Raw genomic sequence first — 15,707 nt, forward strand, 5'->3', positions numbered from 1 at the left:
TCAGGCTGGAATAAGTTCAATTGTTTTGTACATAAGAAGACTATATTTAGTTTTTGACTTATCCCTAATTATATTGATCTTTACAATGTGGAACTACTTATAAAATTGATGTTTATATTTTCTCTTTATAATCTGGATTGTTAAGTTTTATTACAGCATCTTCTTATATTTCTGAACTTTGAAAAGTCACTTCGTTTTCTGTGCCATAGTGTTTTAAGTTTTGAAGTGATGGAGAATAAACTAATCTGAAAGGTCCATTCTAGCCTTAGCATTTGATGAGTTAATGAAATGTAATTTATTTCCTTTTTTTCCTAAAGTTTGAATGCCAGCAGTATACTTATGGTGCAGCATGGAGCATGATAGATTGGATTTATTTTTCAGTGACCTCAAAGTGATCAATTTAAGACATCTGTTGGGAAATATGTAAATAATAAGTTCAGTAAGCAGCAGAGTCTAGGGGTATTCAGAACTGTCCTTCATGTAGTTTATGAAAATCATTTGGAAAAATGAACAACTCTGTTTATTCACAGTTAGCATGCTTAGAAGGAAGTAGAAGGCACTGATTTAAAATTTCCAAGCTAGAATTCTTGAATTTGAATCCTGGCTCTATCACTTATTAGCAGTGTGACCTTGGACAAATTAATTAACCTCTCTGTGTCTAGTTTCTTCATCAGTAAAGTGGGAGTAAAAATAGAACTTACCTTATAGAGTTGCTATGAAGATTAAATGAGTTTTTACATGTAAAGACTCTGGAGTATCTAGAATGATGCAAGATACATGGTACTCATTATTAACAATTTTATTGTCATGTTATTGTATAATATCATATAACTAGAATACATTATGTTATTTTATTTATAATTCTTAACTATTGAATTTGAGACCATAATTCATGTATGTCCAAAAGATACATTGTGTGTATTTGCTTACATTATCAATAAATGTTTTATAGCATTTCACTATTATTAATAGAGCAAATATTTTATAACTCTTAAATGCTGCATTATCATTGGGATTCAGTGCAGTTTTTGGCATGAAGGTTATGTGGTCTGAAGCACATCCATAATGACTAGCAGTGTTTTAAAGAAGTTCTGAGGTTTCAGATACACGTAGCTAATGTAACTGAAGTTGCTCTAATAATAAATTTAACATTTCGTTAGATCCTATATAGATTTTTATCTTCTCTCTATTCTGTGTTAATTTTAGTAGAATATTGAATTACAAGGAAAGGCAAAGAAAATAGCAGTGTTGACCTAGAATATTGCTATCAGATAAGAGTGTTTCAGTGATATATTCTTTCCAATGCACTGATTTCTCTGCTTATCTTGATTTTTATAACTGATTTATTTTATGCTTAATTATTCACCATAGGTCTAGAGTCTGTTTTATTAGTTCTTGGGTTTTTTATCCAGGAAAATTTTGTGAAACAGTATATATTTTATAAATAATTTGAGAGCATTTTTATAGTTTCTTCTCAGAAAATAATTATTGCTACTTTTAGATTCTAATTCCAAGACTTCAATTCAGATAAAATGGCAGTTGTTTTAGAGACCATTTATTTAATCATTGTAAAATAATGCTGCTTCCCTTTTCAGGACCAGGGTTCTGATCAAGCAGGAAAGGAGAAAGCAGAAGGTAAAGAAAAAATATTTTTATTGTGTCTCATAGTGTTACAAGAACAGTGATATTTTGGAGCATTTTTCCAAGGTTAATAAATTCACCTGAGTGAAACTGGAAGACCATCTTAGTTTCTTCATTCTTATAGATAGCTTAATTAGCTACCCTTTTTTCTCAGGCACAGAATTATGGAGCATTGTTGATTCTTGTCATCTAGTTCCAATATATCCCAAGTCCGATCACTTCTCACAGTTAGTACTATTAGCCCCCGTATCCACATGATTATCATTGGTTGCCCAGGGTACTATAACCTTATAACCTATCTCCTACTTTTTTTAGTGTTTTTTAAAAATAATTACATTGATTGTATTACATACTAAAGTTGGGCGTGTATCTTGCAAAAAAGTGATATATATCCCAAGGAAACTTCCATATGTACAGCTTGAGATATGTACATGCTTCTTTGGTTCTTTGTTGTTGTTAAATAGCAGACAAAATAGAGAGAGAGAAGAAGAAAGAGAGGAAGAAGAAGGACAGGGTACAGGGGAGAGAAAAGGGAGCACCAAATAAATGTCCAGGAGCAGTAGAATGGTTAAGCAACTTGTGGTATACCCAAGGTATAGCAGTGAAAATGTATCATCTGCATGCAATTATTGTAGATAAATCTCAAAAACAGAATGTTGAGCAAATGAAGAAACTCACAGAAAAATACAAGTAGTGAGATTTCATTTACAAAATGTCCTAAAACAGTAAAAATAGAGGTGAAAGTGAAAGTCGCTCAGTAGTGTCCGATTCTTTGCAAGCCCATGGCTATGTAGTCCATGGAATTCTCCAGGCCAGGATGCTGGAGTGGGTAGCCTTTCCCTTCTCCAGGGGATCCTCCCAACCCAGGGATTGAACCTAGGTCTCCGGCATTGCAGATGGATTCTTTACCAGCTGAGCCACCAGGTAAACCCAAGAATACTGGAGTGGGAAGCCTATCCCTTCTCCAGCGGATCTTCCTGACCCAGGAATTGAACTGGGGTCTCCTGCATTGCAGGTGGATTCTTTACCAACTGAGCTACCAGGGAAGCCTCAGAGGTAGTAAAACTTAAAGAAAAGTTAAGGGAGTGATTGTGATGAAAGTAGGGTATTTGTTACCTCAGTGAAATGATGCCTTATTGTAAATTTAACCTGTTTTTTTTCTTGATTACTGCTGAGGCTGACTGTCTTTTCATTCAGATTTTCTGCTTCATGAGATACATTTCCAAGTATTTCTTTCATTTTTTATTTGGGTTTTTTGTCTTTTTCTTACTGTGTTTTTATATATCTAGGAATTCTTTTTCAGTTATATGTGTACTCAGTAGCTTTTATTTTTACTTTCTTACTGATATCTTTGAAGGAAAGTTCTCACTTTTAATGCTGTTGAATTTATCAAAAATTTTTTTGCTCTTTTATTCTTTTTTATTCTGTTCTTCACACAATTGCTAGCATGATTCTTTTTTTTTAGAAAAACACAAGCCAAAATTTATCATTTCCTTAAAAACCTCAATTGCTTTTCATTGCTTTTAGAATAAATCTGATTTAACCATAGCTTGACAATCCCAGGTGGTGTAGTGGTAAAGAATCCACCTGCCAATGCAGAAGATGTGGATTCAATCCCTGGGATGGGAAGATCCCCTGGAGTAGGAAATGGCAACTCACTCCATTATTCTTACCTGAGAAATCTTTTCTTGTCCTTCCATGGACAGAGGAGCCAGGTGGGCCATACATGGGGTCACAAGAGTCAGACATGGCTGAGGAGCACGCATGCGACCATAGCCTAAAAGGACTTAAAGGATCTGCATCCTGCCTGCTTCTCTGACCTTATGTTTCACTGCTCACCCTTTTTTTCATTGTATTTCAACCATAATGACCTTCTTTCTGCCATTCTTCTTCCCTGTCTCTGGAATAGTCTCCCTTGAGATATTTTGTGTCTGGCTTGTCAATATTTGGGTCTCAGCTAAAGTATCTGTTAGATTGACTTTCTCTGATCACTACATCTAAATAGCTTCCCACCCTCCAGTTACTCTTTCTTCAGTATTCCCTTCTATTTATCACTCTTTTCAAAGTCTGGTATTTTCTTATAAATTTATTGATTCTGTTCTCTTCTCCCACTCCATTAATATATATTCGTAAAAAAGGGATCTTAAACACTTTTAATCATTCTGTATCTCCTATGCCTAGAATTGTGTGTAACATAGGCACTTGATACTAAATAATCTATGAATGTAGTCTGTCCCCAGACTATTTTTTTAAAAAATAATCTTAAAAGTATTGGATCATTCTTTTGAACCTTTATAAGAAAAGACTCATGGCACTTTCCTAAAGGATTGACCTCTAGTCATGTCACTTTCTTACTCTTTGAAAATTTCATACCGTCCTTTGTCTCCTCAAGCCTCTCTTCCCCAACCCTGTTCTTTTTTCCTTGATACTAATTAGATGACCTTGTCTCATATTTCAATGGAAATAGAAGCTATCAGATGAGAATTATCTCACATTTCTACCACCAGTAGTATAGGAGGCTGTGAAATTTAGACTCTTTGGGCAAACTGCTAGTTTCATGGTTGACTTTAATTCGTTTGTAAACATATAGTGTGCCACAAGAATATAAAAATATTGTCATTTATTTGATTGCATTATTGCTTTTTATTATTTATGATTCTGCCTGAAACCATATAGTTGCTGCAATAACTTTCTATTTCTAATTATTTTAGGAATATTTTGAAAAGAAAAGGTTAAAATCAAAAATGAAATTACTGGGAGTTTTATCCCCTGTCAAAAATTCTACTGTCAGTTTAGACCTCCTTAACCTGTATATGGTAAATCAGATATCTTGCCAGAAGAAAATATCTGGTAAGTAAATTTTTCTAATACCATTTTTTAAATTTCAATGTGATTATAAGATTTAATTTTCTAATAAGTGTAATTTTAGAACTCAAAGGATGTGGAAAGGAAACTTTTAAAACTTAGTTGCCTGCTTAAATAAGAAGATTTGTTAATTTTTGCTTAAAATCTCTTATTCCTTAATCCATTTATTTTTATTTTTAGTTTATATAAATGTTATATAAAATTAATTTTATAAGGCATGGTTAGACTTATTACAGTGCAGCTGTTTCAGTTATTACATTATTCTGTCTTGGCAGTTAGTTACCAAAGTTCAGCTAAAGAGCAGGAAATAAATGTGTTTATTATCTTATACTATTTAGAAAATCTATTTAAAAAGGAAGAGCTGAAAAGATTTTTGTCTCAATGATTAGTTTCCTATCTCACAACATAAATAATTTCTCAGGCATTCTTGAGATGTTAATTGTAGTAGTCTTAATACTTCAAAATAAAGTTCATTTTGGCTTGCACTTTGATTCTTTAAGTAAATAAAAAAGTTTAATCAGACTACTTTTTTTTCTATCTCAAGGGACCTTTGTCTGATACTTAATTTTTAAAACAAGTGCTAAAATGAGAGCTTAAAAGAGTTCATAAATGATAGATAGAAATTGATTATAGTATTCTTAGTATCCCCTCTTTTCTTTTCTCTGTCATTTTTTGTTTCTCCCTCCACAGAGCAGTTTACAAAAGTAAAAACTTTTACTGTAGTAAAAGTAAATACATAATTCATGGACTTCAGGAATAAAATTTTTTGTTGTAAATCTGATTTTACTTTCTTTACTTATATAATATTGTTATCAACTATACTCACATTTTACATTAGATCTTCAGATCTTAATCATCATACAGCTCAAAGTTTGTGCCCTTTTGTCAGCCTCTGCCTATTTCCCCTTCTCTCTCATCCTCAGCCCCTGGAAACCGCCTTCTACTCTGTGTTTCTATGAGTTCGACTTTTTTGTTTTTCCAAGGTTCCACATGTAAGTGATACCATGCCGTATTTGTCTTTTTCTGTCTGGCTTAATATTTTCAGGGTCCATCCATGTTGTCATAATTGGCAGGATTTTCTTCTTTCTCAAGGCTGAAGACTATTTTATGTATACACCACATCTGTTCATCCGTTGACAGACACTTAGGTTGTTTCCATATCTTGGTTATTGTGAATAATACTTCAGTGAACATGAGAGTGCAGATTTGTCTTCAGGATCCTTTTTCATTTCTTTTGGATATATATACCCAGAAGGGGTATTGCTGAATCTTGTGTTAGTCTTTTAATTTTTTGAGGAACCTCCATTCTGTTCTCCATAGTGGCTGAACCAATTTACATTTCCACCAGCAGTGCACAAGTGTTTCCTTTTCTCCACATTCTTGTCGGCACTTGTTATCTCTTGTCTTTTTGATAATTCCTTCTTACAGGTTTGAGAAGATGTGTTACTGTAGTTTTGCTTTGCATTTTCCTGATGATTACTAATATTGAGTGCCCCTTGCCATTTGTATGTCGTTTTTAGAAAAATATCTATTCAAGTCCTCTGCCCATATTTAAATTAGTTTTTTTTTTGCTAATGAGTTATGTGAATTCTTTATATATTGTTGATATTAACCCCTTATCAAATATGTAATTTACAAATACTTTCTCCCATTCCTTAGGTTGTCTTTTCATTTTGTTAATGGTTTCTTCTGTTATGCAGTAGCCTTTTAGTTTAATGTAGTCTCAGTTGTTTATTTTTGCTTCAGTTGCCTTTGTTTTGATGTCAAATGCAAAAAATTACCAAAATGGAGAACAAAGAGCTTACCCTTTATGTTTGCTATATTTTCTTTTAAGAGTTCTATAATTTTGAGTCAAACAGTTTTTACTTTTTTTTTTTTATTGGACCATGTGCAGCATATAGGATCTTAGTTCCTCAACCAGGGAACATCTTTATCTCAAACAGAGGGACACTGAGAGGAATCTAAATGAACAGGACTGCTGTTTTCCCCAATTTACTACACAATGTGCTTATACTCCTTTTTTGTCCTATCACATTCTCCATAACTTTTCCATTCTTCATCAAACCTCACGTAAAAATACTCAGGTTTAAACACTTCTTTGGGTCTTAATTTTCTTATGAAGTTTTCTATGTAAAACTTATATTAAATAAGTTTGTATATTTTCCTCTTGTTAACCCATCTTTTGTCACAGGAGCCCCAGGTGGGAGTTTAGAAGGGTAGAAGATAGAGGTATTTTTACTGTCCTTTAAAACAAGACTTTATAAGTAAGGCTCAACTGACATTCAGATAATGTTATGAACTGAATGTTTGTGTTCCCCCATCCAAATTGATGTATTGAAATTCCAACTTGTAATGTAATGGTTCAGGAGGGACTTTTAGGAGGCAATTAGGTCATAAGGGTGGAACTCTCATGAATACAATTGTACCCTTATTAAAGAAATATCAACAACCTCAGATATGCAGATGATACCACTCTAATGGTAGAAAGTGAAGAGGAACTGAAGATTCTTTTGATGAGGGTGAAAGAGGAGAGTGTAAAAGCTGGCTTAAACCTCAACATTCAAAAAATGAAGATCATGGCATCCAGTTCCGTCACTTCATGGCAAATAGAAGGGCAGAAAGTAGATGCAGCGACAGATTTTCTTTTCTTGGGCTCCGAAATCATTGTGGACAGTGACTGCAGCCATGAAATTAAAAGACACTTGCTCCTTGGAAGGAAAACTATGAGAAGCCTAGACAGCATATTAAAAAGCAGAGGTGTCACTTTACTGACAAAGGTATGTATATGGTCAAAGCTATGGTTTTTTCAGTAGTCATGTGCTGATGTGAGAGCTGGATGTAAAGAGTGCGGCGTGCGAGAGAATTGATACGTTCAAATAAGTCAGCCCTAAAGGAAATCAACCCTGAATATTCATTGGAAGGACTGATGTTGAAGCTGAAGCTCCAATACTTTGTGAAGAACCAAGTCATTGGAAAAGACACTGATGCTGGGAAAGATTGAGGGCAAAAGGAGAAAAAGGCAGCAGAGGATGAGATGGTTAGATAGCATCACCGACTCAATGGACATGAATCTGAGCAAAGTCTGAGATAGTGAAGGACAGAGAAGCTTGGCATGCTGCAATCCATGGGGTTGCAAAGAGTTGAACACAACTTAGTGACTGAACAACAACAACAACGAAACCCCAGAGAGCTCTTTCTCCCTTTCTGCCATCTGAGAGCACAGGGAGAGAAGATGGTTGTCTGAGAAACAGGAAGCAGGCCCTCACCAGACACCAAATTTGCCAGCACCTTGATCTTGGACATCCCAGCCTCCAGACTGAGAAATAAATTTCTGTTTTTCATAATCCACCCAGTCTATGGCATCCAGTTACAGCAGCCTTGAAAGGACCAAGGTACTTAACTAAAAGGAAGGGCAGTGGTGCAGCTGGGCTTCAGAAACTGCTTGAATCAGAGGCTTTGAATTCAATCAAGATTCTTTCTCACTTCAGATATTAGCTTCATTCTCTCGGACTGCCTTCATCATTGGGGTTTAAAACATTACCTTAAAAAACCAGCCTTGCTCATCTCTCCTAGTTTTGCCATTAGAGAAATACTGAGAGATATTTCACCTGGTCCTGAACTTTTGAAAATTCCACTGAAGGAGCGTTGCCTTGCCCCAGGTCTTAGCACTGGAACAGTTACTCCTAAATAGAGGGAACAGTTCTTAATTCTTTTTGGGTTAGATGTCTACCCCTTCATGAATTATTTTTACTGAAAGGCAGGGTTTTATAAGATGGTGGAAAGTCTCCACTAGAACTGTATAGTTGATGCATGTGTAAGAAACATTTCCCAGAAAAGAAAAGTTGTTATAAGTACTGAACAGACGAAACAGAGACTTTTTCTATAAAGAGACACAAAGATTCTGCTTCTATAAATTTAAAAAATATAGTGAGGGAAATAGAGTTAATCACGAACAAGAAAGGATGGTAAGTGTTATAACCGAGAACCTATATAGTGCTATGAGAATGTGTAAGACAATATCTGATATGGTCTGGGTTTCAAGGAAGTATTAGAGGAAGAAAAAAGTAGAAGGGATTTAATAGAACCCCTTTCAAGAGGAGTATGTAAGATGATAAAGTAAAAAGAATGATTCAAAATATCTGAGATAGTATTGTAATGACTTCTAGCATATATAGAATACAGATGGTTTCAGTAAATTTCTAAAATGTGCGTTTATTTAATGAACATAGTATATCAAATGATGCTTTAAAAAGATTTTATTTTTCTTATAATTTTTTATAAATTATATTTTTTTCATTCTAGAAACTGTGAGAAAACCAATGCATGTGAATATGAATAAAGACATAAAAATGCCCCTAAGAAAGCATGATATAGAACTTCCAATGTCACCTAACTGTGTACCATCTAAACTCTGCATTGATGATACAGAAAACAAGTAGGTTTTAGCTAGGTTATATTAATGTGTCTATCTGATGCATATTACATTAATATATGATATATATTATAACATCATACATTACTATATAGTATTTAAATGGTCATTATTGTTTTTATGTTTTACTCACTGGAAGATATACAGAGGAATTATTCTTCTATAATAGCTCCAGTTTTTGTTTGTTCAGCTACTATAATATCATTAGACTATTAAGACATTTATCAAATCACCAAATGTCCCTACTAAGATTTTGTACACATAGTTTGACTTTATCGTAAAATATCTCTCTTATAACAATATAATTTTTAGAAAACTCAATAATATGATCTGGAATGAATAGAGTTACTTATAGAGTTCCATATGTTTCCATATGTTTTCGTATTTGTATATAACAGTATGAATTTTAAATAGATATATAAAGATGGTCAATTTTATTGCCATCTATATTTTTAACCTTAAAATTTTATTTTTGTTAGTGTATACTATCAAAGACTAGACACCAAGGAAGAACTTGATCCAGTTCAGGTGAGGTTTATTTAAATTAAATTTTATAATTTTGATAGTTGTGATATGCCAACAAATGATATAAATTTTTCAAATACTGGAAAAACTTCATATTTATAATTATTCTTTTAAAAGTTTTTAATATAAGGAACCTACACCTTAAGAATATTTTAACCAGTTGCTTATGAGAAACATTTTGGAGTTCTGATAATGTAGATGAGGCCTATGTGTACATAATATTTGCTTCTGCTTGTTACTGACAAGCTGTAAAGGATGGTTCATTCGGAGATTCCTGTTTTTGGTTCATGTGATCATTGAGTAATTAATCTCTTCACACAGTGATCAGATTATTTGATTTCATATGAAACTGTGATTTTCGATAGTCTTGTTGATCCTAGGATTATTTTTCAAAGTATTGCAAATGATTATTTTTTAGCAAATTTTAATTTTTAAAAATTTTATTTACTTATTTTTAAATTGAAGTATAGTTGATTTACAATGTTGTGTTAGTTTCAGGTATACAGCATAGTGGCTTAATTATATATATATTTAAATTTGTTTCCTTTATTATTGTTGTTCAGTAGCTCAGTCATCTCCAACTCTTGGTGATCCCGGGGACCGCAGCACACCAGGCTTCCCTGTCCTTCACTGTCTCCCAGAGTTTGCTCAGACTCTTGTCCATTGTGTCAGTAGTGCCATCCAACCAAGCATCTTTTAATTTCATGGCTGCAGTCACTGTCTGCGGTGATTTTAGAGCTCAAGAAAAGGAAGTCTGTCACTGTTTCTTATTTTTTCCCATCTATTTGTTATGAAGTGATGGCATTAGTTTTTTTAATGTTTTTCTTTATGCTGCTGCTGCTTCTGCTAAGTCGCGTCAGTCGTGTCTGACTCTGTGCGACCCCATAGATGGCAGCCCTGACCAGGCTCCTGTCCCTGGGATTCTCCAGGCAAGAACACTGGAGTGGGTTGCCATTGCCTTCTCCAATGTTTTTATAGGTTGTTACAAAATATATATTTTAAAGTATTTGTTTATATATTTATTTGGAAGCATCAGCTCTTAACTTGCAGCACACAAGTCATGTGGGAACTTTTGCTGAGGCCATGGACTCTCTAGTTGTGGCATGTGTGTTCTTCCTATGGGCTCTGGAGCACATGCACTCAGTAGTAGCAGCATGCAGGGTTAGTTGCTCTACAGCTTATGTGACCTTAGTTCCCAGACCAGGGATCAGACCCGTATCTTCTGCATTGCAAGGTGGATTCTTAACCCCTGGACCACCAAGGAAGTTCAAGTTATTACAAAGTATTGAGTATAGTCCTCTGGGCTATCCAGTAGGTTCTTATTGGTTATTCACTTTGTATATAGTAGTGCATGGGTGCTCAGTCATGCAGTCATGTCCATCTGATTCTTTGTGACCCACATGGACTGTAGCCCACCAGGCTCCTCTGTCCATGGAATTTTCCAGGCAAGAATACTGGAGTGAGTTGCCATTTCCTCCTCCAGGGGATCTTTCTGACCCAGGGATTGAACCCACGTTTCCTGTGGCTCCTGCATTAGCAGCTAGATTCTTTACCACTGAGCCACTTGGGAAGCATATGTGTATATGTTAATCCCAACTTCCTAGTTTATCCCTCCCCACTTTCAACGTTGGTAACTGTAAGTTTGTTTTCTATGTCTATGGGTCTATTTCTGTTTTGTAGATAAGTTCATTTGTATCTATTTTTTTAGATTCCACTTATAAGTGATATCCTATGATATTTGTCTTTCTCTGTCTGTGTTACTTTTCTTAGTATGGTTATCTCTAGGTCTATCCATGTTGCTGCAAATGGCATTATTTTGTTCTTTTTTATAACTGAGTAAATATATATATACCACATATTCTTTATCCATTCATCTGTTCATGGACATTTAGGTTGTATCTTTTCAAATTATGGTTTTTTTCAGATATATCCCCAGGAGTGGGATTGCAGGAGCATATGATAGCTCTATTTTTAGTTTTTAAGGAACCTTCATACCATACTCCAAAGTGAATCTGTAAATTGCCTTGGGTAGGGAGTCATTTTAACAACATTAATTCTTCCAGTTCAGGAACATGGTATATCTTTCCACCTGTTTGTGTCATCTTCAGTTTCTTTCATCAGTGTCTTACCATTTTCAGAGTATAGGTCTTTTGCCTCCTTAGACAGGTCTCTTTCTAGGTATTTTCATCTTTGTGATGTGATGGTAAGTGAAATTGTTTCCTTAATTTCTCTTTCTGATCTTCCATTGTGAATGTATGGAAATGCAATAGATTTCTGTATGTTAATTTTGTATCCTGCAACTTTACCACATTCACTGATGTGCTCTAGAAGTTTTCTGGTAGCATCTTTAGGGTTTTCTATGTATGAAAGTCTCTCAGTCATGTCTGACTCTTTGTGACCCCATAGACTATACAGTCCATGGAATTCTCCTGGCAGAATACTGGAGTGGGTAGCTGTTCCTTTCTCCAGGGGATTTTCCCAACCCAGGGATCAAACCCAGGTCTCCCACATTGTGGGCAAGTTTTTTACCAGCTGAGCCACCAGGGAAGCAAATATAGTGTTATGTCATCTGCAAATAGTGACAGTTTTACCTCTTTTCCAATTTGAATTTTTTTTTTAATTTCTCTTTCTTTTTTGACTGCCACGGCCAGGACTTCCAAAACTGCACTGAGTAAAAGTGGCAAGTGTGGACATCCCTGTCTTGTACCTGATCTTGGAGGAAATGTGTTGAGTATGATGTTTACTGTGGGTTTGTCCTAAATGGCCTGTATTATGTTGAGATATGTTCCCTCTATTCCCACTTTCTGGAGAGTTTTTATCATAAATGGATGTTAAATTTTATCAAAAGCTTTTCTGCATTTATTGATATGGTCATATGACTTTTATTCTTCAGTTTGTGAATGTGGTATATATTACACTGATTGTAGATATTGAAAAATCTTTGTATCCCTGGGATAAATACCACTTGATCATGGCATTTGTTTTTCAGTCGCTAAGTCGATTTTACTCTGCATCCCATGAATTGCAGCATGCCACGCTTCCCTGTCCTTCACTATCTCCCAGAGTTTGCTCAAACTCATGTCCACTGAGACTGTGATGCCATCCAACCATCACATCCTCTGTCTCCCCCTTCTTCTCCTGCCTTCAATCTTCCCCAGCATCAGGGGCTTTCAGTCAGTTCTTTGTATCAGGTGGCTGAAGTATTGAATTTTTGGCTTTAGCATCAGTCCTTCCAATGAATAGTCAGGGTTCATTTCCTGACTATTGATCTTGCAGTCCAAGGGACTCTCAAGAGTCTTCTCCAGGACCACAATTCAAAAGCAGCAGTTCTTCAACACTAAACCTTCTTTATGGTCCAGCTCTCACATCCATACATGACTACTGGTATATGATCCTTTTAATGAATTCTTGGATTCAGTTTGCTAATATTCTGTTGAGGATTTTTCATCAGTGATATTGGCCTGTGATTTTCTTTTGGGGAGTACCTTTGTCTGTTTTCTGTATTAGGGTGATGGTGGCTTCATACCATGAGTTTGGAAGTGTACCTTTCTCTGCAGTTTTAGAAATAGTTTCAGAAGGATAGTTGTTAACTTTTCTCCAAATGTTTGGTAAAATTCATGTGTTAAGTCTTCTGGTCCTGGACTTTTGTTTATTGAAAGTTTCAAAGTTACAGGTTTAATTTCAGTACTTACAATTGGTCTGTCATATTTTCTATTTCTTCCTTGTTCATTCTTGAGAGATTGTACCTTTTTAAGGATTTATAAACCTGGGACCTGGGTCTCCTGCTTTGTAGGCAAATTCTTTACCGTCTGAGCCACCAGTAAAACCCAGCAGTCTCTTGTGGTCCTTTGTATTTCTGTGGTGTTGGTTGTAACTTCTTTTTCATTGCTAATTTTATTGATTTGGGGCTTCCCTGGTGGCTCAAACAGTAAAGAATCTGCCTGCAGACCCTGGTTTGATTCCTGGATCAGGAAGATCCCCTGGAGAAGGGAGTGGCTACCCACTCCAGTATACTTGCCTGGAGAATTCTATGGGCAGAGTAGTCTGATGAGCTACAGTCCATGAGGTCACAAAGAGTCAAACACAGCTGAGTGACTAACACTTTCACTTTATTGATTTGGACCCTTTCCCTTTTTTCCTTGTTGATTCTGAGTAAAAGTTTATCAATTTTGTTTATCTTTTCAAAGAACTAACTTTTAATTTTTTGATTTTCTGTTGTTTTTTAGTGTCTACTTCATGAGACTTATGAATTCTTTCCTTCTACTAATTTTGGGTTTTGTTTATTCTTCTCTCTCTAGTTGCTTTAGGTATAAGATTAGATTGTTCATTTGAGATTTTCCTTGTTTCATGATATAAACTTATATCACTGTAAACTTCCCTCTTAGAGCTACTTTTAGCAAATAAAATTCTGTTCAATTAGAAAATGAACAGATTGTGATTGAAGTTTGAAATATTAAGATCTAAGGCTATGGTAATGTTTATCCTTTCTTGTCTTTAAATTGCTAAAGTTTTTTTTTCTTTTTTTAAATTTTATTTTATTTTTAAACTTTACAATATTGTATTAGTTTTGCCAAATATCGAAATGAATCCTCCACAGGTATACCTGTGTTCCCCATCCTGAACGTTAAACTACAGAAAGATAAAAACAGTGATACTAAAATCTCTTGAAAATCTCATCAGCTGTCCTGTGTATTAATGAAACTGAGGCTTTCCATTTTTAGGAGATGTCATGTAGTAGAATGGGACCTGAGGGTGTAGAGGACCAAGAATGATAAAGTCCAGTGAAAAGGAGCTCTTCAGTATAATCTTAGCTGATAAACTCTCTGGTCCTAATAAGTCTTGTCAATTGCTGATTGACTTGCCTTTCTTTCCTTGGAACTTTTTCTGCAGCTCATGACCTTTTTTGCTTCTATTTTTCACTTTTCTCATCTCTCGTTTATACATTTTGGCAAATGAAATGATTGTGTCTTTCCTGTAGTTATCACAAGTCATGGGTTCACATAGAATGTTTTAACCTCAGTTCAACAGAACAGAAAACTGCATTTTCGCTCCACTATCTTTTTCAGCAGAAGTATCTTCCATTGGAAATACTATAAAACAAAATTTCATTCCCAGAATAGTAGCTAGTCTTCAGAAAGTTGCATATAAAAAAAGGCAGGATGAATAAGTGTCTTTGAATCAAAGGTTCTTAGCATTTTGATACCATTATATTTTATGATATGTTCTTATTTATAGATTTTAAAATATTAGTTGTAACTTGCTGTAGATATAGTCACAATAGGATATAAATTAGGTATAAAGTTCCTCTTAGGGCAAAAACATTAATTTTCTGCACTGTAGGAAATTATGAATTCAAAAACTGAAATGTTGTTTAAAAATATTTGAAAAAATCATTTTTTAGTAAAATTGATAGTGAAACTGAAAATCGTTTAGTGTGTTACATAATAGTATGACGACTGTAATCACAGTAAATGAATAGTTGGTGATGTCATGGTGGCCCAGTAGATGTGTTATAGAAAGGGTCCTGTGAATAGCAATATATAACTTCAGTGATATCATAGTAGCCTATATTAAGTATGAATTATGATGACTTGATTCTTTTCATGATTTGACAGATGCCAACTGGGTATATGCATTTCAGTTATAATTACACAAATATGTAGAGATGTGTAATGCTAAAATGTTTAATTATTTATGCACTAAGGTTAATACTAAAAATTCAAAATTGAAAGTTCTGAAATGTATCTTTCATAGAAAATGCCAAGAAGTGATTTTTTATTAAATTTACATAGATTTAAAAAATGAAATTATTAAAGATTACTGTGTGTGTGCTTGTGCTTAGTCACTCATTTGTGTCTGACTTTTTGTGACCCCATGGACTGTAGCCCACCAGCCTTCTCTGCCCATAGTATTTTCCAGGCAAGAATACTGGAGTGGGTTGCCATTTCATCCTCTAGGGGATCTTCCTGACCAGAGACTGAACCTGTGTCTCTTGTGTCTCCTGCATTCCTGGCAGATTCTTTACCTGCTGAGCCATCAGGGATTATTGTAATAATATATAATGATAGTGAGGAAAATGGTTATATAAATGCTGTGTCTTATTAGCAGGAATATTTATTTTGAATTCCTCTCAATTTTAGCATGCAGTGGTTTATGCCATATTTATTATTTATAAATTAATTTACAATTATAAATTTATTAGTTATAGTTATGGTATTTTATAGCTATATAATATACACCATGA

General features: G+C 34.6%; 1 protein-coding gene across 1 annotated transcript in view; it reads left to right on the forward strand.

Moving 5' to 3' along the window:
* The first annotated feature begins 349 nt into the window (after positions 1 to 349).
* C5H12orf40 (chromosome 5 C12orf40 homolog) overlaps positions 350 to 15,707 on the forward strand; it is a 40,305-nt gene continuing 24,947 nt past the window's right edge. Inside the window, 6 exon segments of the mRNA XM_027543474.1 lie at positions 350 to 423; positions 1,596 to 1,635; positions 4,353 to 4,491; positions 8,809 to 8,941; positions 9,418 to 9,466; positions 14,442 to 14,630. Of these exon segments, the coding sequence (XP_027399275.1) occupies positions 350 to 423; positions 1,596 to 1,635; positions 4,353 to 4,491; positions 8,809 to 8,941; positions 9,418 to 9,466; positions 14,442 to 14,630 (624 nt within the window).

This window comes from Bos indicus x Bos taurus, chromosome 5 (assembly GCF_003369695.1).
Source record: "Bos indicus x Bos taurus breed Angus x Brahman F1 hybrid chromosome 5, Bos_hybrid_MaternalHap_v2.0, whole genome shotgun sequence".
NCBI lineage: Eukaryota > Metazoa > Chordata > Mammalia > Artiodactyla > Bovidae > Bos > Bos indicus x Bos taurus.